General features: G+C 28.8%; 1 protein-coding gene across 1 annotated transcript; it reads left to right on the top strand.

The window, feature by feature from the left end:
* The first annotated feature begins 19,170 nt into the window (after positions 1–19,170).
* On the top strand, positions 19,171–20,685 carry LOC110627055 (bZIP transcription factor 11). Its single transcript, XM_021773282.2, has one exon. The coding sequence runs from the start codon at positions 19,896–19,898 to the stop codon at positions 20,358–20,360; it is 465 nt and encodes a 154-aa protein (XP_021628974.1). The 5' UTR covers positions 19,171–19,895; the 3' UTR covers positions 20,361–20,685.
* The last annotated feature ends 2,508 nt before the right edge of the window (positions 20,686–23,193 follow it).

Here is a 23,193-nt window from a genome sequence, read left to right on the forward strand (position 1 = left end):
CCGCGCCCAATTCTTCTTTCCTTTTTTTTTTTCTTTTTTTCTTTTTTTCCCTTTTCCTTCCCATCGATTCTCTCTTCTATTTCTCCCTCTTCCTACCATCATTTTACGTAAGATTGGTCTCTTTAGATTTCTATCCTCACGAGCTTCGCATAGATACCAAGATTGTCTGCTATTGTACCTTAGTTTGCACGAATTAAGTATCCAATTTTTATGACCCTTTTACTTTCTCACTAAGATTTCTCCCATATAAGATATCCTATCGAAAATCTGAAGCCTGTAGACACCAATATCATAATTTTTTGACATCAAAATTTTAGAGACACATAAGTTTGATGGTGAGTTTTCAAGCTCGTAGAGTCGTGTTTTTAATAAAATAAAATTATATTCTTACTCGTGGTATTATGGACTTCATGTAGATCCCTTCATTTTGGAGAAATCCTAGTCTGAACGTGTGGGCTCTAGGACAGGTCAATATTATAGTTCTTTCTACCTTTTTAGACATTGTGGTCGCATTCCAAGAGTCCGAATTGGCTTTGGTAAGTCCGAACTCAAAATTGTCATTTGACCATAATGTTAATGTTTAGGGTAATATATTATTAAATATCTTAGGTTGGGTATAATCGAATAAAATCAATTATTATGATAAAGTAATTTAGAACTCTATAGAATATTAGTAGAATTTTCAAAAGGCTTTTAACATTTTATTGGATGATGTTAAGGTATGTGAGCAAAAGTTTATAAAACGCAAAAGTTTATAAAACGCAGTGGGTAGTTTTGATAGGTAAATGGCAGATGAGTAATATATTTTTTTGTTGTGAGCTTGTGATCATTACGCTTGAAGAGATAGACGAATTGTGTTTAATTGCAGGGAGGTCAGGTCTTACGCACAGGGAAAATTATAATCAACTAAGTTTATAAGTTTAGAATGTTTTTATCACTTTATTTATTTGTTTATGGTATGTGTAAGATAATTTTGTGATGACTTTATATATGTAATCTGAATTGTATGTAATTGCAGGAAGGTTAGGTCTTAGATACAGGAAAACTATAATCAACCAAGTTTATAAGCTTAGAATATTTTTGTCACTTTATGTTGTTACTTATGGTCTTTCTTTAATAATTTTATGGTGGCTTTATATAGGTAATCTGAATCAACTATTTTCTTCCTAGAAAAGCACAATTATAATATTAATGAGTTAAAATCCATTAGTATAGTTTTATATTTTTTCATTTATATTGAATGTAATAATTCTATTTATTATGTAAGACTATTAATTTAAATTTAGTACCAGAATTGTAGAAAGATGAAAAATACTCGTGTTTCTAGATTGGCTTTGATGACCGCTGGATTCCTCTATCCCATTACGAGGCCGGACCGACAGTAGTAGTCCACAATCAGGAGGCTCCTAAATCCCCGAATAAGGCAGGCCCAACCCGTCCATCCTCCTGATTGGACTCCTATTTAAGTCACTCAATCAGACCGGCTCAGCCCATTTCAGCCTTAAAGCCAGCCCTTTCCTAGGTTCCGATTCTTTTCCATCAAACCTGGTCACAAGAAGAAAAGACTGCGGGTCCAGTCATTTCGCAGCCATGTCCACTCGCACTTAACTAACACAGAGATGGTCCTGGAGTTGTCCGTACGTACGGACCTGCACCAAGGGGTAGGTGGTCCTATAACAAAAAGGCCATCTCGCGTGACAGAGAAGAAAGAGGATAAAAGGGAGGAAACACTCTCCTCTAAAAAAAAAAGTTTTTCTAAGTTCATAAAACCCTATTTTCTGGATCTCAGATCATCAGGCTTAAACATGTTAACTATAATCAGCTGAACAAGCTTTATGGTTTGTTTTGATGGGAATTGCCTACCTCAAGATAATCGCTTTTTCAGGAATATATTTTTAAAGAAATACATTTATAGGGAATTTATTTACCAGAAAATATGATATATATGTGTTGATATATAAATTGATAATTTCAAAAAATAAGATTGTATTCAAGATGTTAAAAAAATAAGGCCTATTCATATAAAATGTTAAAATTTTACATTTAATTAGAATTATAGTAAAAATTTTAATTTTAAATTATAAAGTTGTAATTTTTAAATTTATTGCAATTATATAATTAATCTGTAAAATAATTTGTCCAATCAAATATAAAAGTTTAAAATTTTAAATTTAACTACGATTGTAACTAAAACTTTTAATAATATATTCAAACCTTATTTTTGTAATTATAATGAAATTTTAAAATAATTTTGATCAATAAAAATTTAAAACTTTAAATTTAACTACGATTACAACTAAAACTTTTATAATTATAATCAAATCTTAAAATAATTTTGATCAATAAAAGTTTAAAACTTTAAATTTAATTACGATTATAACTAAAACTTTTAATAATATATTCAAATCTTATTTTTGTAATTATAATCAAATTTTAAAATAATTTTGATCAATTTTAAATTAGTACATGTATCATACTATATGTTATTTATTTACCTTTTTAGTATTAGTTAAATTTATATAAGAAATTTTTTAACTCTATTTAATCATATATTCTGTGAACATTTTAACTTTTATTGTCTTTATTTCTAATTTAAGACTAGATAGATATGGAATAATAAAAATTAAGTACTTAAATTGTTTATATAAATTTAATTAATACTTAAAAAGTATAGAAAAAATACATTGTATGACATATATATTAATTTAAATTTGGTTAAAATTATTTTAAGGCTTAAGCATAGTTAAAAAAATTAAAAAATTATAGTATAATATTGAAAATTTTAATTATAATCTTGATTAAATATAAAATTTTATACTAATATATCCGTTATATAAATTATTTTGCAGATTAGTATAATTGCAATAAATTTAAAGGGGAAGTTTATAATCCAAAATTAAAGTTTTGGAAATAATTATAATTAAACATATAATTTCACCTTTTATGTCCAATAAACTACACAAAATTAATATGTATAATATACTTTCAAGTGTGACAAATTAAAGTGAAATTGATAAATTTTATTTAACTTAATTAGAAAAATATAACTTATGAAGTTTTACCTTAATTAATTTACTTTCCTTATTTGAGTGGAATAGCAACTTACTTTTGTCTGATTTGAGACTCATTTTTAAAATAAACTTTTTTTATTCGATTCGTTTTGAGATCGAACCGCAGGCTGAATTGGACAAACTCATAATATATCCGTTTCATACATCATTTTATTCATAATTTTATTTTATAAATAAAAATTAAGATATGAATGGTAATAAAATAGTAAATGAAGAAGATATATTAATTTTCAAACAAGATTTAAATATTGTTGATTTAGAGAAAAATGATGTTGATTGATATTCTTTATTTTGTATAGTTTTTACTAATTTTATTTTATTATTTAGACAATTTTAATGAGTTGTATTTAGATTTAAAAAAAATATGAAGTTGAAAGTTATTTGTTAATTATAATGTTTTTATTCATTCATTAATCATGGTTGGTATAATATGTAATTTTAGTTAATTAATAGTGTGAATTTAATTAATTTTTAATTTTAATTTAAATTAAAAAATGGGTTGTCCACACCCATTTGTGAATCGTCTACGGGCCGGACCGAATTTAAATATGGAAATCTATTTTTTAACTAATTTTTTGATTCAATCCGTTTTGAAATCAAAGCTATGTAAATTGAATCGCCGAATCAAACCACTCATTTAATTGAACTAATTTAAAATTTTTAAAAAAATTATTATTCTTTTATTTAATGATTAAATATTTTATTATATAATTCATATAATATTAAATACCCATTAATTAAACTCTCGATGAAACTATCTATTAATTAATCACTTATATTAAAAGTATTTTAATTTTTTCTATAATATTTAATAATTAAAGTTAATAAATAGGTTGATTTAGCAGCCAAACAAACTAATATTTTAATGAAAATTTATGCGCTAATCAATTGTTTCTTTTTTTACAATATGAAAAAAAAAATATATTTCAATGATTTTAATTTTCAACAATATTACCTATTTTAATATGGCCAATATTTATTTCCAATTTTTTATATAAAAAATTCTATTTAATTTATGTCTTTCTTAAAAATGTTTTGCTTTGAAACCAAATAAGAAATGTCTTTACATTTATTAAAAATTATGCACTTATTTAGTCTCCTTCTGAAATAAAAAGATTTTGTAATAGTTTAATTTAATTATCTTATTTATAATAAAATAATTTAATTTATTTAATTTAAAAATATTCATTATGCATTAATTTCAAATAAATGGATAGTAAAATTTTATTATTTTGAATTTAATTATAAAATATATGATATGATTTTATTTTTTTTTAATTTGCCATCGTATTATATATGCAACGGTGGAATAATTACTCTGTTTCAAGAAAGAAACTTTCTCAGCAAAACTTTTGAATATATAACCAATAAAGGAAACAACAGCAATGGACAGCTAGCTAATTTCCAGAACCCTAGTGAGGCACCACCCACCAGCTCACTGATTCCATTCATGGCCAAAACCCAAAACCAACTGATGCAAATTAATGTGAACCCTGCCGAAATTAGGATAGCTATCCGCTAAAATTATCTTATTCGAATCTAAATTTATTAAATATATATAATACTTAAATTTATTTTCGAGCATCAAAATCTTTAAATTCGATTATTCATCTATTTAATTGTATAAATTTTAATTTGATAATTTTGTAAGTTTAAAAGTAAATTTTTGAGGACCCCGACACTGGTCCATCCCTTCACCCACCCTAGACTGTACTTCTATTCTAATTCTATGGCTGTAATTTGGAATACTTTGGCGATGAAAATGAGGCGACTAGTGGGGTTGTGTAATACAGCTTTTGCTTAGAAAAAAACAAAAATTCTCACCAAGCAATGTAAATTCTAGCCCAAGAAACTATTATTAGATACCTGGGTCCAGTAATTTGACACTCAAGCAGGACGATAAAAATGCTCTATATAGGTACAAGTACAATATCTGAGAATTGAATCGTAGTGTAGCATTCGTTGCAAGTAGTTTTATCATAAATTATTTTTTTTTTATTTTTAAAAGAATTTTCAATTCAAATTAATTATATAATTTTATATTATTTCACAGTCAGCAGTAACTTTTCCCACTAATTATGTTATTTTATCACTAAATTGGAGGGATTGATGAAAGAGGGGTAATAAAAACAAGAGAGATTTTATTTTCTTTCCTTATTTTGATTCCTGTATTATTTTCTTCCAATCCAAATAAGGAGTTAGGCTCCATAACCACAATAAAAATAAATTAATTAAATTTTTTTAATAAAATGAATAAATAGTTCAATTTATAAAATTTTGATCCGAATAAGTAGTCGCAAATCAATACTAAAATTTTAGTAATCTCACGATAATTTTTTTAAAAGAAAAATAATGGAAAATGACAAGAGGCAAAAAGAAAAAAAAAATGACAAAGGCTTTGAGATTTGTGTAAAATTTTGCTCCCTTTTATGTGGCTTTTCCTTTTGACAAAGCTAAATAACTGAATTATGTGGTCGTTAAGATACATGCTCTTTAATATCTCTTCACTTGATTTGTTTCCTCACCTAATTCTCATATATCGATTATTTTACTTTACAAATTAAATTTATATATTGAATTTTTAATTTTAAATAATTAATTAAAGCATTCATCAATTTAGCGGATAATAAATACATTTGAGTAAATTTAAAAAATCTCAAATTTTATTTTCTTAATTTCTAATTTTCATTTTAAAAAAATAATTAATTAAAAGAATACTTTAATAGTATATATATATATAAAATATTAAAAATTTTAAAAAAACTAAGCCGTAATTTAAATTGAAGTTATTGTACTACTATTATTTTATAAATTTTTTAAGAGTGGAAATGTATAATTGATTTTCTTTTTATTCTAATATAAAGTATTTATTTTGCCTTCTCAAAAAAAAAAAAAAAGCAACATATTTAACATAGGACAACACAACAATTTTTTTTTTAATTTTAGGAAATAACAACACAGCAAATTAGTGGAATCATTAGACTTGAGTTGCAATAGAATAAAATAATATTTGTATATTAATTTTTAAAAGAATAGAAAATAAAAGAAAATTTGATTAAAAAAAAAAGAAAATAAAAGAAAATCTCTTATTAATTTTAATGCCTAAAAATTAACGCTAGATCTAAAAGTGAAAAAATAGTTTTGTGTTTCTTAAATTCAGTGCAAAAGATTTTAATCAAAATTTAACTTTTGTTTGGATAACTTTATAGAGTGGATGGAAAATAAAGTGTAGAAAGTAAGAAAGTAAAATAGAAATAATGGAAAAGCTATTTTTCTCCTATTATTAAATGTTAAAAGAAAATAATAAAAAGGAAAAATAAATTTTAAATAATAAAATAATTATAAGAGTAAAAAATAATTATATTCATTTTTTATTTTCTCTTTAAATTGGAGAAAAAATGAATAATAACTTTAATTTATTATTTTTTACCTATATTTTCGTTTCTTCTATATTATCTTTCAATTCAAACAAAATAAAAGAGAAAATATTTTTATTTTCCTTCCAAAATTTTCTTTTCCTCTTATTTTTACTCCCACCCAAACATCACATCAGAAAACAACACTATTAAATTTCTAAATTTTTTAAAAAAATTGAATTTGTTTTTGCCTTGAAATAAAAGCTTAAGATTTAGAAATAAACTCATTTAATTCGCTTCTAAATAAACTTGAAGTCTATTCTAAAATGTGCAGTTTCAAAAAATCCTAAATTTTGGACTCAGAAAATTATTTTTTGAATTAGAAATGCATTTTAAATCTGTTTCTAAAATTTGTAAAAAATTTCAAAATCTAGAAATAAAATTTTAAAAATTCATTTATAAATTATGAAACTTTTTTTAAAAAAAAATTACCTCCAAATTTTAGTAGCCTGATCCAAAAGGACATGAAAACGTTTTTCTAAATTACAGGTTTATCTTGCATTTTTTAAAATTTGAAAAGGAAAATTATATTATATTTCAAATTTAGAAGAAATTCAGAAATCTGATCTAATTTGTGGAGAGAAAAATCCATCTTTTTTTTTCTTCATTTTCTTTTCTTTCATATCTTTCATTTCATTTTATCTTTTTTTTAATGTTTTCATCTCATTTTTATCTCTTTTCACTTTTCTTCAAGTTTATTTCATTTTCTTCCTTTTAGTTTCAATATTATTCTTCTCTTTTTCTCCTTTTCCATCATTTTTTTTTACATTTCATTTTCCCTTATTTCAGTATTTTTTTCTTTTATTTCATTTTCTATTTTACTTATAACTCTTTCTCATATTTTAATACTATTTTTATTTTTTGTAATTTTATTATTGTATATATTTATGTTAAATTTTACTTAATTTGTTTTTGATATTAGTTAATAATAACGTTTTATATTAATTTTTAGCAATAATTCATTTTATTAGTAGTTTTTTCATTATATTTTTACCAGTTTTCTTTTAGTTGTTTTTAGTAATATAGTGATATAGTTTTATTAATAAATTTTATTATACGTTAGTAAATAATATTTCTATAAAAAATTTTTGAGTATTTATTTTTATTCAATATTCAATTTTCTTTATTAAAATAGTTTAAAGTAAATATTTTTATTCTTATGATTATTAATTAAAATAAAATATTTTAACATAATTTATCTTTTAAGTTTCTTATAAAAATAATATGAAATTGATTGAGATAGAAATGCAAGTTATGCAATGCAAGTAAAAAAAAATATATCATATACTTTAGACTATGTTCTTATGTGCAATTACAAAACAAATCTTTAATTGATTTGAAATATATTTCTCAGTTGATGCAGATAATTGTGGAATTAATTATATGCTCTCACACCTGATACAAAAAATTATAAATGTGCAAATTCCTATATATAATAATTTAGTTTTTAATAATTAATTATAGATTAAATTGTTAATTGTCTTTAATTTTAATAAAATCTATGTTCACAACTTGAATTTAACCGTTAAATTTGGATGCAATTGATGATTAATAGTCTATTCTAATTTGATATATAAATGAAAAATAAAAATATGTATTATAAAATTTATTTATTATTAAAATATAAATAAATTTAATAATTTATTATATAATTATATATAATGTAAAAATATGATTGTTAATAAAATAAAATTTATTATTTTATATATATGTGTACTTTTATTATATATTTTTTTAAAAGCAAAACCACTAGTTGTATTAATAAAATTTTATCAAATAAAGAGGGATATTATTCCAAATAGAGAGACGATCATACATAATAGATTCTCTAGCTAAAATATGATCAGTTAAAGTGGCATGACAACGAACCCATCTAACAGAAATATCAGTTTTAAAGTCTAACAAATATTTATAATAATTCAAAATTAAATCCAGTTCAGAAATGTCTAAATGTGTAGATAAGGTGAGCTGCTGAATTTTGCACCTGGTTCCATAATAATGAGTTCTTGTTGACCATAATCTCCATGCACATACCATTACAAAGGTTTTTCGAACCTTGTCTTGGAACTTTAAAATCTACAGTAAAAAATTAAAAAAATCATCATTAGGCTGCAAATTTCCCCCTCCCCCTAACCTCCAAACTTCCTTGGACACAGGACAATGCAATAAAATATGATTGACACTTTCATCTTCATGGAACAAGGACATTTAGCATCCACATCCACACCCTTTTGCCTTAAGTTATCATTTGTAGACAATATATTTCTACAAGCTCTCTAACAGAAATCCTTCACTTTTGGAGAGACTGAAACATTCCACAAACTACTCCACAATTAACCCCGAACATTAAAAGATGATATTCCTAGCAAGTCCATACACACAAAGTATGCAGACTTCACCGTATACACACCTCTTTTATCAAAGTGCAACAAGAAGGAATTTTCCTTATTGGTAATACTAATAGGAATACTAATAATAGTCTTGATATCTCTTGAAGAAAAAAGCTCCATTAAAAGAGCAATGTTCCAAACCCTTCCATTACCTTCAAAAAGATCACAAATACGCAAATATGGTTCAATAAAATCGGGACCATCATTCGCAAAAAAAGTATCCTCCTTAGAAATCCAGGGAGCTGAAAGCCACTAAAATCTTCTCTCCTTAACCCACCCTCCACTTTGTACCCATTCGAATTAACTCCCTTGATGCCATCACACTTTTCCAAACAAAACTAGTACCATTACTTATATTGGTGGAAAATAAATCACCATTTGAGAAGTACTTTGCTTTAAACACTCTATAACAAAGAGTATTAGGATTTGTTAAGAATCTCCACAGTTATTTGCCAAGTAAAGACAAATTAAAACTTCTAAAGTCCCGAAACCCCATATCCCCTCCTTCTTTCTACTATACATCTTCTCCCATGCTAGCCAATTAATACTCCTCTGCCCTTCTCTTTTACCCCCCACCAAAAGCGATTGACTATTCTATGCAATTCATTCAAAATAGTAATGGGAATCAAAAAAATATTCATGTAATATGCAGGTATAGCCTGCAACATAGATTTTATGAGAACCTTCATGCCTGCTCTAGATAGGAATCTGCTGCTCCATGAATTAATCATCTTCCACATTCTTTCTTTCAGAAAATCAAAAATTGATTTTTTGTTCCTCCCAAAAAGAGAAGATAACCCCAGATAGACACTATGACTCAATGGTGAAAGAATATCCAGGATATTACTAATATTAGACCTTACAGAGGAGACCACATTGGGACTGAAGAAATGGCAAACAGTTGTCTTCATGATTTGAATCATGTAGCTTGTTTGTTCGGGCTGAGCGCACGCTGTCCTTACTTTCTTCTTACTTGTCCTGCCGACCAGTCAGGTCCAAGATCTTATCTTGCAAAAATTGATTCGAGTGATATAGTAATGTCTTGACGAGCTTTCGGGCATTCTTCAGCACTAACATGTTTCTGGGTATTCTCTAGCCCTGACTAGCTTTCGGGCATTCTCTAACTCTGACGTGCTTCTGGACATTCTCTAGCTCTGAAGTGCTTCCGGGCATTAGCCCTGATGAGCTTTTGGGCATTTTTGACGTGCTTCTGGAAATTCTCTAGCTCTGACATTCTTCCGGAAATTCTCTAGCTCTGACATTCTTCCGGATATTCTTTAGCTTTGACGTGCTTCTGGAAATTTTTTAGCCTTGACGAGCTTTAGGGCATTTTCTAGCCTTGATGTGCTTGTGGGCATTCTCTAACCCTGACGTACTTGTGGGCATTCTCTAGCCCTGACATGCTTATGGGCATTCTCTAGCCCTGACGTGCTTCCAGACATTCTCTAGTCCTGACAAGCTTTTAGTCATCTTGTGGACTTCACTCGAGGTTTCAAGCATTTTCTAACCCTATTGATCTTTTGGGTATTTTTTGGCTCTAATGAGCTTCCGAGCGTTTTCTTGCCCTATCGAGCTTTCGAGTATGTTTTCATCCCTGACGAGCTTCGGGTCATTTTGTAGCCCTAACGAGCTTTCGAGCCTTTTCTAACCCTGACAAGTTTTTGGACATTTTTCTATCCTTTGCGAGATCATTGACCTTATCCTGTCCTGATGGGTTTTCGTGCAATTTCTAGCCTTAACAAGCCTCTGGGCTTTCTATGGCACCAACCGACCTTGGAGATCATCCGAACATCTTTTAGTCCTTACGAGCTCCTTTTTTGTTAATATTTTCATCTCATTTTTATCTCTTTTCACTTTTATTCAAATTTATTTCATTTTCTTCCTTTTAGTTTCAATATTTTCTTCTCCTATTCTCCTTTTCCATCTTTTTTTTTTACATTTCATTTTCCCTTATTTCAGTATTTTTTTCCTTTTATTTCATTTTCTATTTTACTTATAATTCTTTCTCATATTTTAATACTATTTTTATTTTTTGTAATTTTATTATTGTATATATTTTTGTTAAATTTTACTTAATTTTTTTATATTAGTTAATAATAATGTTTTATATTAATTTTTAGCAATAATTCATTTTTATTAGTAATTTTTTCATTATATTTTTACCCGTTTTCTTTTAGTTGTTTTTAGTAATATAGTGATACAGTTTTATTAATAAATTTTATGATACACATTTTAACATTTATTTTCTTAATAATGTTAGTAAATAATATTTCTATAAATTATTTTTTTAATATTTATTTTTATTCAATATTCAATTTTCTTTTTTAAAATGGTTTAAAGTAAATATTTTTATTCTTATGATTATTAATTAAAATAAAATATTTTAACATAATTTATCTTTTAAATTTTATCAATAAGTTTCTTATAAAAATAATATGAAATTGATTGAGATAGAAATAAAAATTGTTTTCTATTTCACTAATTTAAATACCCAACAATTTTTTTAAATCATAAAGATAGGAATGGGAGGAGAGTCAAATTTGGATCGCACATATATATAAATTTTCTACTTGACACTGAATGAGTCTCAATTTTCGCCTTTTTTAAATATTATAATTATTATTGTAACTATTAAATCCTTATGATCTCAATTACATAATATCTTATTTGAATTTATACATCGATAAGGTAATACAATTGCCGATAATGACTCAAGTTTATTTGAGAAATGCTTTGTCTCTTAACAGAATTGTGGCTAGTCCTTCGGTGTTAGCCTTTGTTTTATAACTCTTATTGCGTTTTTAGCAGCTATGCAATGCAGGTAGAAAAGAAGAATTAACATATATATACTTTAGACTATGTTCTTATGTGCAATTAAAAAACAAATCTTTAATTGATTTGAAATATATTTCTCAGCTGATCCAGATAATTGTGGAATTAATTATATTATAAATGTGCATATTTCTATATATAATAATTTAATTTTCAATAATTAATTATAGATTAAATTGTTAATTGTCTTTAATTTTAATAAAATATATGTTCACAACGGTTGAATTTAACTGTTAAATTTGGATACAATTGATGATTAATAGTCGATTCTAATTTGATACATAAATGATAAATAAAAATATGTATCATATAATTTATTTATTATTGAAATATAAATAAAATTAATAATTTATTATATAATTATATATAATGTAAAAATATGTTTGTTAATAAAATAAAATTTATTATTTTATATATATATGTACTTTTATTATATAAAAGTAAATAAATATTATAACTAATATATATACTTTTTTATATTTATTTTATAAGTATAAATAATTTATTAATATATATTAGAATTTATATTAATCTGAAAATTTTATAATTAATAAATATTAAAAAAATAAAATGATTTAAATACAAAATAAAATAAATAAAAGATTATTAAAAAGACAATTGATAAGTATTTATTTATTAATCAAAATAAAAAAAATAAACTAAACAAGATTTTAGTGATTTTGTATAAGCTATTTGATATTGATGAAATTAAATTTGATTATATGGTCGGAATGAAGCTGTATTGTGATTGGTCCAATGAAACTGTATTGTGATTGGTTCACCTACAAAAAAGAGAATATGAAGTGGTTGGCGTCTACGGCAGGCACTCCGACGCTCAAGTCAGTAAGTTGAAGAGAAGGGCGAGTATAATATTTAGAACTCAAAGTAGTTGTGTGAGAGAATATTGTACCTTTGCCTCTGTGATCGTTCTTCTTTTATACTGTAAGAAAATGGAGATAAATATAGCATTATCTGATAATCCGTTGATGATGTGGCTGGCTCGTGGGTAAGGGATCTTCACCGGCTAATGGGTCGGGAATCCTGTGATTGCAGGTGTAAAAGAAATCTACTGGATTGTAACTGTTTAACAGTAACTTTATTATGGAGACTCGCTCTGAAGTTGAGAGGACTAGTCTGTCCGACCTGAGGAAGACTTGTCCTGAAGCGCCCAAGTCTTATTTTCTAAGAGTGGGACCGCGTATAGGTTTATCGTATTTTTACCACGTGACCCTGTCTTATGGTGACAACTCACTGCGTATTTTAGGCGAGTCTTATGTAGCATCAGAGGTCCCCCGCTGGTCTTCAATTTTTTATATTCGAAGGTAACAGTTGTCTTCATGATTTGGATCATGTAACTTGTTTGTTCGGACTGAGCGCATGATGTCCTTACTTTCTTCTTATTTGTCTTACTGACCAGTCAGGTCCAAGATCTTGTTTGGCAAAAATTGATTCGAGTGATATAATAATGCCTTGATGAGCTTTCAGGCATTCTCCAGCACTAATATTTTTCCGGGTGTTCTCTAGCCCTAACTAGTTTTCAGGCATTTTCTATCTCTAACGTGCTTCTGGGCATTCTCTAACTCTGATGTGCTTTCAGGCATTCTTTAGTCCTGATGAGCTTTTGGGCATTTTTGATGTGTTTTTAGAATTCTCTGGCTTTGACGTGCTTCTGAAAATTTTTTAGCCCTAGCCAATTTTCGGGCATTCTCTAGCTCTGACGTGCTTCAGGGCATTCTCTAGCCCTAATGGGTTTTTGGTCATCTTGAGAACTTCACTCGAGGTTTCAGGCATTTTCTAGCCTCATCGATTTTCCAGGCATTCTTTGGCTCTAACGAGCCTCCGCGCATTTTCTTGCCCTATCAAGCTTCCGAGTATGTTTCCATTCCTAACGAGCTTCCAATCATTTTGTAGCCCTAACAAGCTTCCAAGCCTTTACTAGCCCTGGTGAGTTTCTGGGCTTTCTCTGTCACTAACCAGCCTTGGGGATCATTTGGACATCTTTTAGCCCTTACGAGCTTCTTGGCCTTTTTCAACCTTATCGAGCTTCCGTGCATTTTTCAGCCTTGGCGTACTTCCAAACGTTGTCTTTCCCTAACCAACCCTGACGAGCTTCTTGGCTTTTTACAGCCCTGACGAGCTTCCTGGTCTTTTACAGCCTTGACGAGTTTCCGAGCATTTTCTTGCCCTGACCAACCTTGACGAGCATTTGGTCATTTTCTTCTTTGCAAAAAATTTTAGATTTCTGAAAGTGATTGTAAGAGCAGTGACACATGCTTGTGATTCGCTTTGTGAGATGGGACCAATGCTCTCAGTCGTGTGGCCTAGCTCATATCCGCCTTATGGTCTAGGTATCAAATGCCTTAAGAGTTTCTTATGAAGCGGGAATAACTCTCGGTTCGTCGGTTTGGCGTATACCCGCCTTGTAGCCTGGCATCAAATGCCTTAGAAGTTTTTTGTGAAGCGGGACTAACACCCGATTGGTTGGTCTTGCATATATCTGCCCTATAGCCTGACATTAAATACCTTAGAAATTTCTCGTGAAATGGGACTAACACCCAGTTGGTCAGCCTAGCGTATACCCGTCTTGCAGTCTGGCAACAAATGCCTTAGAAACTTTTTGTGAAGTGGGACTAACACTTGGTTGATCGGCCTGGCATATATCTGCCTTGCGGCCTGGCATTAAATACCTTAGAAACTTTTCGTGAAATGGGACTAACACTTGGTTGGTTGGCCTGAGGTATTCCCGCCTTGAGGCTTATCATGAAATGCTTTAGAAACACCTTGTGAAGTGGGGCTAACACTCAGTCTTCTGGCTTAACGGGCTCCCAACATATAGCCTTATTTTAGTAGGATAACACCCGGTCTTCTGGCCTGACGGATTCCCGACTTATGGTCTTGTCTTAGTGGGACCAATATTTGATTTTTTGGTTTGACGAATTTTCGACTTATGGCCTTGTTTTATTGGGACTAACACCCAGTCTTTTGGCTTGACAAATTCCCGACTTATGACCTTGTTTTAGTGGGACTAACATCCGATCTTCTAGCCTGATAGATTCCGGACTTATGCCCTTGATTTAATGGGACTAACACTCGGCCTTTTGGCATATGACGAATTTTCAACTTATGGCCTGGCATGAGATATCTCGTTATGTGAGACCCATGCCCGGATAGCCTTGTGGCCTTTTATGAATGTTTGTTTCCACAGTCTAACACCCACATTATGGCTTGGCGATTGCCTTATGGCCTGGCATGAGATGTCTTGTTATGCAAGACCCATGCCCCTGCGGTCTTTTATGAATGTTTATTTCCATGGTTCAACGCCCGGATTATAGCCTGGCATGAGATGCCTTGTTATACGACCCACGCCCCAGGGAGCTACGGTCTTTTATGAGTATTTGTTTCCACAGTCCAATGCTAGGATTATGGCCTGACGATTACCTTATGACTTGACATAAGATGCCTTGTTATGCGAGACCCATGTCCTGTGAAGCTGCGATCTTTTATGAATATTTTTTTTTACAGTCCAACAATTGGATTATGGCTGGCGATTACCCTATGGCCTGGCATAAAATGCCTTATTTTGCGGGACTAATGCCCGAATGGCATTGTGGCATTTTAGTAGGACTAACACTCGGATGGTCTAGCAGAACTCGCCTTGTGACCTTTTTTCTTATCTCCATACTTTCATCCATTCAACGTTTTTTATTTTCCTCATGTTTGGACCTCCTGCCACTGCATAAATTACCCCTACAGGTTCACTGCAAAGAGGCAGACTTATGCAGAGAGGTCGACCTAAGTAGACTTATGCGAAGAGGTCGACCTAAGTAGACCTACACGGAGAGGCCAACCTAGGTAGACCTGAGCGAAGAGGTAGGCTTTAGCAGACTTGTGCAGAGAAGCAAACCTAAGCAGACCTGTACAGAAAGGCAAGCCTCAGCAGACCGAAGATGCAGACCTAAGTAGATCTATGCGGAGAGGCCGACCCCTACTTTTCCTATTAATTGGCATCCAATTAGTTGGCCCTTTCTTTTCGTTATTCATTTTAGAATGCTTTATCAACCTTTTCTACTCTTTCTGATGAAATTCTGAAGTTTGCCATTTCTTATTAACCTCTCAACCTCGTCTTTTAACTGTCGGCACTCCTCCATTATGTGTCCATGGTCTTCTTGTTGTTTTCCCTAATTCACATTAGAATATGTGTTTGTGAGGTATTTAATGGGGTATAATACTTATACTTACTTCAGTCGTCCCTTCCTCAAGAGATTGAATAACCTTGTAATCTTTCTCATATCCTTGCTTTTTCGGCTTTTGGTCTTGCTTTAAACTTATCTTTTTGTCCTCTTCCTATCCTCCATGGTACCTTGGAGCAGCCTATACTAGCTTGCAGCCGACGTCTTTCGAAGCATCATTTGATGACTCCTCTTCCTCAAACTTGTCATTCCCTTTGGACCATGCCCGGATTGCCCCTGTCTGAGGTCTTGAGGTATCAATAGAGACTTCCTCCCTTCCCCTGAGAGCCATGAGCGACGCCTCCTCCCGAGCTTTGTATTGCTTGAAAGTAACCTGCAACCTTCTAACATACTAGAACATTTTCTCAATGCTCAAATCGTTGAGATCTACTTCATTGACTATTGAGGTCATGTTTTGTCCACCGCCATGAGTAGAAAAAATGATGATATCCTTGTTGGTAGCAACTTCAACAGCAACTCGTGAATTATCGGCCATTTCGAGAAACAAAAGAAATATCTCCTTTTAAAAGAGAATGAATAAGAGACCGGACTTTAATCGAGATGAACAGAAAGTATCCAATGGATTTTCCAGCAGTGAAACCAAATGATGTTGCTGAAATCAAATTGATGATGTGGCCAGAATAGAACTGTGTTGTGATTGGTCCATTTACAAGACAAAGAACGTAAGGTGGTTGGTGCCTAGACAGCCACTCCGACGTTCAAGTTAGTAAGTTGAAGAGAATGGCTAGTATAATGTTTAGAATTCAAGAGTAGTTGTGTGAGAGAACAACGTACTTTTACCTCTATGATCGTTCTCCTTTTATACTGTATGAAAATGGAGATAAATATATCATTCCATGATAATCCAGCGATGATGTGGTTGGCTCGTGAACAAGGGATCTTTACCGGTTAATTGGTCGAAAATTCCAAGATTACAGACGTAAAGGGAATCTGCTGAATTGTACCTGTTTAACGGTAATTTTCTTATGGAGACTCGCCCTGAAGTTAAGAGGGCAAGTCTATCCGACCTGAGGTCAACCTGTCCTAAAATCGGTCTGAAGTGTCTGAATTGTATTTTTTATGAATGGGATCGCATATAGATTTATTAAATACTTACCACATAGTCATGTCTTATGGTGACAACTCATAGATACATGGGATCACATATAGATTTATTAAATACTTACCACATAGTCATGTCTTATGGTGACAACTCATAGTCCTGTCTTATGGTAACAACTCACAGATGAGTCTTATGTAGCATCACTATCCATTTATTCTGGACATTTTAATATACACAAAAATCATTAGTCTTCATTGAATTTTCTCTCAATTATAGTAAAATAACTAAAATGTCCTTTATTTTCAATTAAAAATTTAGTCCATGCAATTTTTCTTTTAGCAAAGTCATTCATGGAGTTAAATTTTATATTCATTGGTTAATATATTTTTTATTTATTGTATATAATAAATATATAGTATATAAGGTAATATTGCCTTATAATATTCATATATAAATATATTTATTTCAAATACAGTAAATCTTTTAAACAAATTATTTAAATTAAATATAATTAAAGAATAATTATTATTTTCAATATTTAAAAATAAAATTTTACTTGATCGTAAAAATATAAAAATTGAATTGTAGATTTCACTGAATTTTAGGGCTATTTTGTTTCAAATTATATTTTAATTTTTTATTTAAAATTATGATAAATTTCAAAATGGTTAGTTAAATTAAATAAATTATTTTAAAGAATAGAAAGAAATTTAGAAATTAAGTTGTAATTTATTCTTAATTAATGATGAATCCTATATAATGATAATAAGAAAAATTTACTATCAATCAAGTTGATAAGTTTTATTCAAAACAATAATAGTGATAATCTGATATTTAAAAAAGTCACGATGGAGTGTTTAAATTTGATTCATATCTTTTCTATGTATTCTTTTATTATTATTATTTTTAATCATTTTGTGACAGGTAATGGTCATCTTGCTACATTATTCTGAATTGTTATTATGCAGAATCGTACATATGAATATACAGTCCATTTCTCTACTATCAGATGATTATTTAATTATTTTTAACGTTTATCTTAGTATTATTTCGAATGTGTGAAATCTATTATTTCATGGACTTTACTGATCGACCGAACTGGATTCCACTCAGGTCTTACTAGTCGGGTATGACCTTTCTATTGTGAGCCTTATCGCGACTTGGAGTGTCTGGAACCGTAAATTATCAAATAATAATATAGTCCATGTATTTTGAAAATTAGATTATTTAGTCCCTCAAATTTACTTTATCTCACAGTTAGGTTATTTCATTAATTTTATCATTAATTTTTGAAAGTATATGATTGTTTAATATTTTTTTATTTTATAATTTTTATTTATTTTTTTAATTATCTTAAAATTATTATCTATTTTTTATATTATAATTATATATAAATAGACTATTATAATTTTATTTAATTTTATCATATTTTTTTAAAAAAATTCAAAATATCTCTTAATATTTTATAAAATTTAATATTTTTAAAAATAAATATAATAAAAAATTAATAAAAATTGTTTTTTTAATATATATGAAAATATAAAATGAATAAAAATTATAAGAAAGGTTATAACTAATTATATTTTGTTTTTTTAATTTTATAATTATTATAATTTCATTCTTCATATCCATTTTTTCATTTCTCTTACTTATTGTAACTCCCTCTAGAGAAAAACAAAGAGAGAAAATTAATAGAAAATTTTATAAATAATTATAAAATTAAGTGATATAAATGTACACAATTAAATTTTTAAGGACTTTATATTAATTTAAAATATTAATGGGAAATAGAGAAAAGAGGGTAGGTATTTGACAAGAGTAAAATTTGGAAACTAAATAATATACTTTACAAAATAAAAGAGATTAAATTGTTATTATTGATAAAATTTAAATATTAAATAAAATTTTCTAAAAATAATAAAATACCCAATAATTTATCCACCTCACATGTCTTATCAGCTTTTTCCAAGAACTTTTTCGCGGAGGAGATTCCAATGTTTCTTTTTTTTCTTTTTCTTTTTTTTTTTTTCTTCCCTTCCTTTGTCTTTATTTTCTCATTCTCAGTTAGCCTTTTGTTATTATAATTTTTTTTTACCTGGCATATTTTTAAATTGTTTTTTTTAACATAAAATTGCATTTTTAATGGTTTTTTCTTCCTATAAATCCCATACTATCCATGAGCTAAGCCCCCTTCCCTTCTCTTTATCCTCCTCAGCAAAGTTTTGGCATCTTGCTGTGCTCTTTTTTCTTCCTTCCAGATTTTTTTTTTCTCAATCAAAGCTCTCTATCTTTGAGCAGAAGCCATCATCATTTTTCATTTGTTTTTCCTTAATCTTGATCTTGGATTTCAACCTCTTGATCCAAAATCAAATACCCACTTCTCCATCTTTTGCATAAACCTCTTTATTGATTTCAGCCTGTTGCTGTTTCCTTAACTTCCAATCTAAAAAATTTGCCAACTTTTCTATGCTGGGTGCTTTTTTTTTTTTGAGACTGTTTTAAGCACTGATCTGCAGATTTTGCGTATCTCTCTTTTGTGTGTTTTAAAGTTTATCTTGATGCTAAATATTTTGTTCTTGATGTTTGAGATTCATGTCTCCAATTATCAGTGAAATCTTCCTTTCTGGGTTTATGATCAATTCCACTTATAGGCGCAGGACCCATCTTGTTCAATCTTTCTCAGTTGTTTTCCTCTACTGGTTATACTATGTTTCATGATTTTGCTTCAGAATCAGAAATTTAGACTATAAATCTATATATTTATCTATATTATATTACTGTTTTCTGCATTTTTCTGCTTTATTACTGTTCTGGGTCCTGCTATAACTCTCCCTTGATTACTCTTATTCTCTTTAAAAAAGAAAAAAAAAAAAAAGAAGCTTGTCTTGGTATTCATGGCTTCCTCCAGTGGAACATCATCAGGATCAACTTCGATGCACAACTCCGGCTCTGAAGAGAATTTTCAGGCGTTGATGGATCAGAGAAAGAGGAAGAGGATGATATCAAATCGGGAATCAGCAAGGAGGTCTCGGATGAGAAAACAGAAGCATTTGGATGATCTGACGGCGCAGGTGGCTCAGCTGAGCAAGGAGAATCACCAGCTAATCACAAGCATCGATATCACCACTCAGCATTATCTGAACGTAGAGGCTGATAACTCTATACTCAGGGCTCAGGTTCTTGAGCTTAGCCACAGATTAGAATCTCTGAATGAGATCATCAACTTCTTGACTGCAAGCAATGATGTTTATGAAGATTCAAGCACTTTGAATGAGCCATCTGATTGCTTTTTCAACCCAATGAACTTGTCATATCTGAATCAGTCTGTAATGGCTTCTGCAGATATTTTCCAATACTAGCTGAAGAAAAATCTCCAGATTCTTGGGACTTCAATGGAGAGATGAGAGAGAGAGAGACATAAGAGATGCCCTTTTGATTGGGTGTTGTAAAAATTAAGGAATAATAATAAGTGATTGGTAGAAGAACCAAGGGATGTGATTATTGGTGATGCTTCTTATTGATATTATTATGGTTCAAGCAAGGGCAGTTGATGTAGAATCCTGCTGCTACCAGTGTTTTTTTTTTTTTTACCGAATTGCTGTTATCAGTTAATGTAATGCTATTTTTGGCTTTTGCTTTTTAACTGTTCCAACTAGTGTGAATGCCATTATTTTATTTTCTCAACCAATCTTTACAATACCAACAGTTTTACTTGACCATAATTTCCTTGAGAAAATTTGGTTAGGTATTCGGCTCTTTTCTTCTCTTTTAACTAAAAGTTTCGAGTTCAATCTCTGCGCATAGAGCACATTCAAAATTTAATAACAAAAGCGTGAATATATAAAAAAATGGGTATTACGAAAAAAACATGGGTAATATGCTCAAATGATTCCCTTGCAATATTGTAACTTCTTTGAGGTTAAGTAAACTGTTGTTGTTAAGTTAATAAAGGAAGAAAATCAACAAATGGGTTGCTCATGGATTTGTCAAATTACAATAATTGAATTCAATATAATATAATCATAAGTTGCATAGAAAACAAATGCACAGCAGTCATCTTGTGGGTGCTTTGTATTTATTTGTATGTTTTTGACTAATTGGGTAGGAATAAGAAACTTTTGGCTGCTAAAATATATTATGTCTCTGTGGATTTCTGAGCTGTCCATAATTTGATCATCAATTAAGATAAGCTAGGATTAATTTTTGAAATAGGCTCTCTAAAGTTTCAAACAGCATTATCAATTATGGTTTCTTCATCATCTAGACAATTAGACAAATGTGTATTGTTGATTTGATGTTTGTCTAAATCCTTCTATGAACACTAAGTATTTTTTCATGGAATCGCATAATTTTGTGGCCAAGGATAAGATGATGGTCTTGTGTCTTGGTCAGATTTAGCATGATGGTCTCAACCAGAAAGAAGGCCAAAAAAAAAAAAAAAGATAAAGAGGAGAGAAGGGTATCTGATCCTATCACTAATATTTACCACAAATAAATTATTTGCAATTTATTTTCAAGGACAAGAAACAAATGGAATTTGTCTAAAGCCCCCAACATCTTTCCATGGTGTGGGGAATGCAATTCTAGGGTAGGAAACTCTCAATATTGAGTAAATCTCATTCATTATTCTGAATGTTTTACTTTATAAGATTTTTTTTTTTAAATTTTCAATTCATACTATAAGATCTTCTAAATTTTAATTTGGTATACCACTTTTAATTTATACGGTATAAAAATGGGTAAATTTTATTTATTTTTTTAAATTTAATATAAATTTTTTAAAATTTATTAACTTGCAAATAATATAATTAATGCAATTTATTTTTATTATTTTTTAGCACATCAATTATGAATTGGAATTTTACAAGTTTAAAAAAAATTCAATTATGATAAATTTTAATAATATATAATTAGATTTGAGGCAAAGAAAAAGAGTAAAGAAAAGACGGGATTGAAATAAATGGAGGTTTTTCTCATATGTATCCATTACTTCAAATTTTTCAGTTTTTAAAAACTTTGTTAAGAAAAAAAGGAAAATATAAATTGAAAAATAAAAAAAATATATGGGTTAAATATGAAAATTTGGTTAGAGAGAGAAAGGAGCAATGGAATAAAAAAGACATGATTTCATGGAGGTTATGTTGCCGAATAAATGTCACGTGCAGGGAACAGTGTTATCAGAACAAGTACTTAAAGCCACATGATTCCTCAAAATTAAACTCTCTAGATTAAAATAAATTCATTTTTACATAATTTATTTAAATTTGCTTCATAAAATTGACTTACTAATAAAGAAATGGGACAATTTATCAGATATTATTCCATTATAAGATCTAAAACTATATAATAAAGAAGAGATGAAAAAGACTTCAAAGGATGCCATGGAATAGTGCATAGTCATTTTTTTTAATTAGAGTTTTTAAATTTAAATTTTAAATATAAAGTATTTTTAAAAATTTAAAAATCACAGATTAAAAATTAATTCAGAAAATCACAGATTAATTTATGTAATATTTGATAGATCCTGATTTAATTAATAGAAACTTTGTTTGCATTATATTAAATTACAGTAATTTTTTAATTATTTATTTTTAAAAAGAAATATCAAATGAATTGTATCGATAAGTAACGAGTTTAAAGGAGTAGACAGAGGTTGTGCTTTCCCAAAATTTTAATTTTTAAATAAAATTAGATTATAGGTGAGATTATTTTTATCATACTATTATATTTAATTCCTATTTTTAAAATGAATTTAAACAATTTATTAAATATGTATTTTATTTATAATAAATGTAAATACTATATTAATGAACATCTCAATTTTAAATATATAAATGCAATATTGATTAAAAAACGTAATATTCGATTCAAATGAAAAAATTAATTAAATTATTTTAAAATTTTAATTTAATTTTTTATTTATTTTGATTTTAAAAATTTTAATTATTTTAATTTGATTTTTTTTATTAGAATGTGTGAAGGAAATGAAATGGCAAGGGAATATCACAATGGGCTCCAACTTGATTTAATTTGCAAATTGAGGCCAAGGTTTTCTTATGATTCCCAATGACTTTTGCAATTGTATTACTAATAAGGGAAAACAAACAAATCAAAATAATAATTAAGCACTCCTCTTCAATATCACTCACATCCATCCATTTCCTCTTTCTGTCCACTTTTTTTATTTATTTT

The sequence above is a fragment of the Manihot esculenta genome, chromosome 11 (genome assembly GCF_001659605.2).
Source record: "Manihot esculenta cultivar AM560-2 chromosome 11, M.esculenta_v8, whole genome shotgun sequence".
Taxonomy (NCBI): Eukaryota; Viridiplantae; Streptophyta; class Magnoliopsida; order Malpighiales; family Euphorbiaceae; genus Manihot; species Manihot esculenta.

Excerpts from the sequence above, each read along its gene's own strand:
- LOC110627055 (XM_021773282.2), top strand. The coding sequence starts at position 19,896 with ATGGCTTCCTCCAGTGGAACATCATCAGGATCAACTTCGATGCACAAC.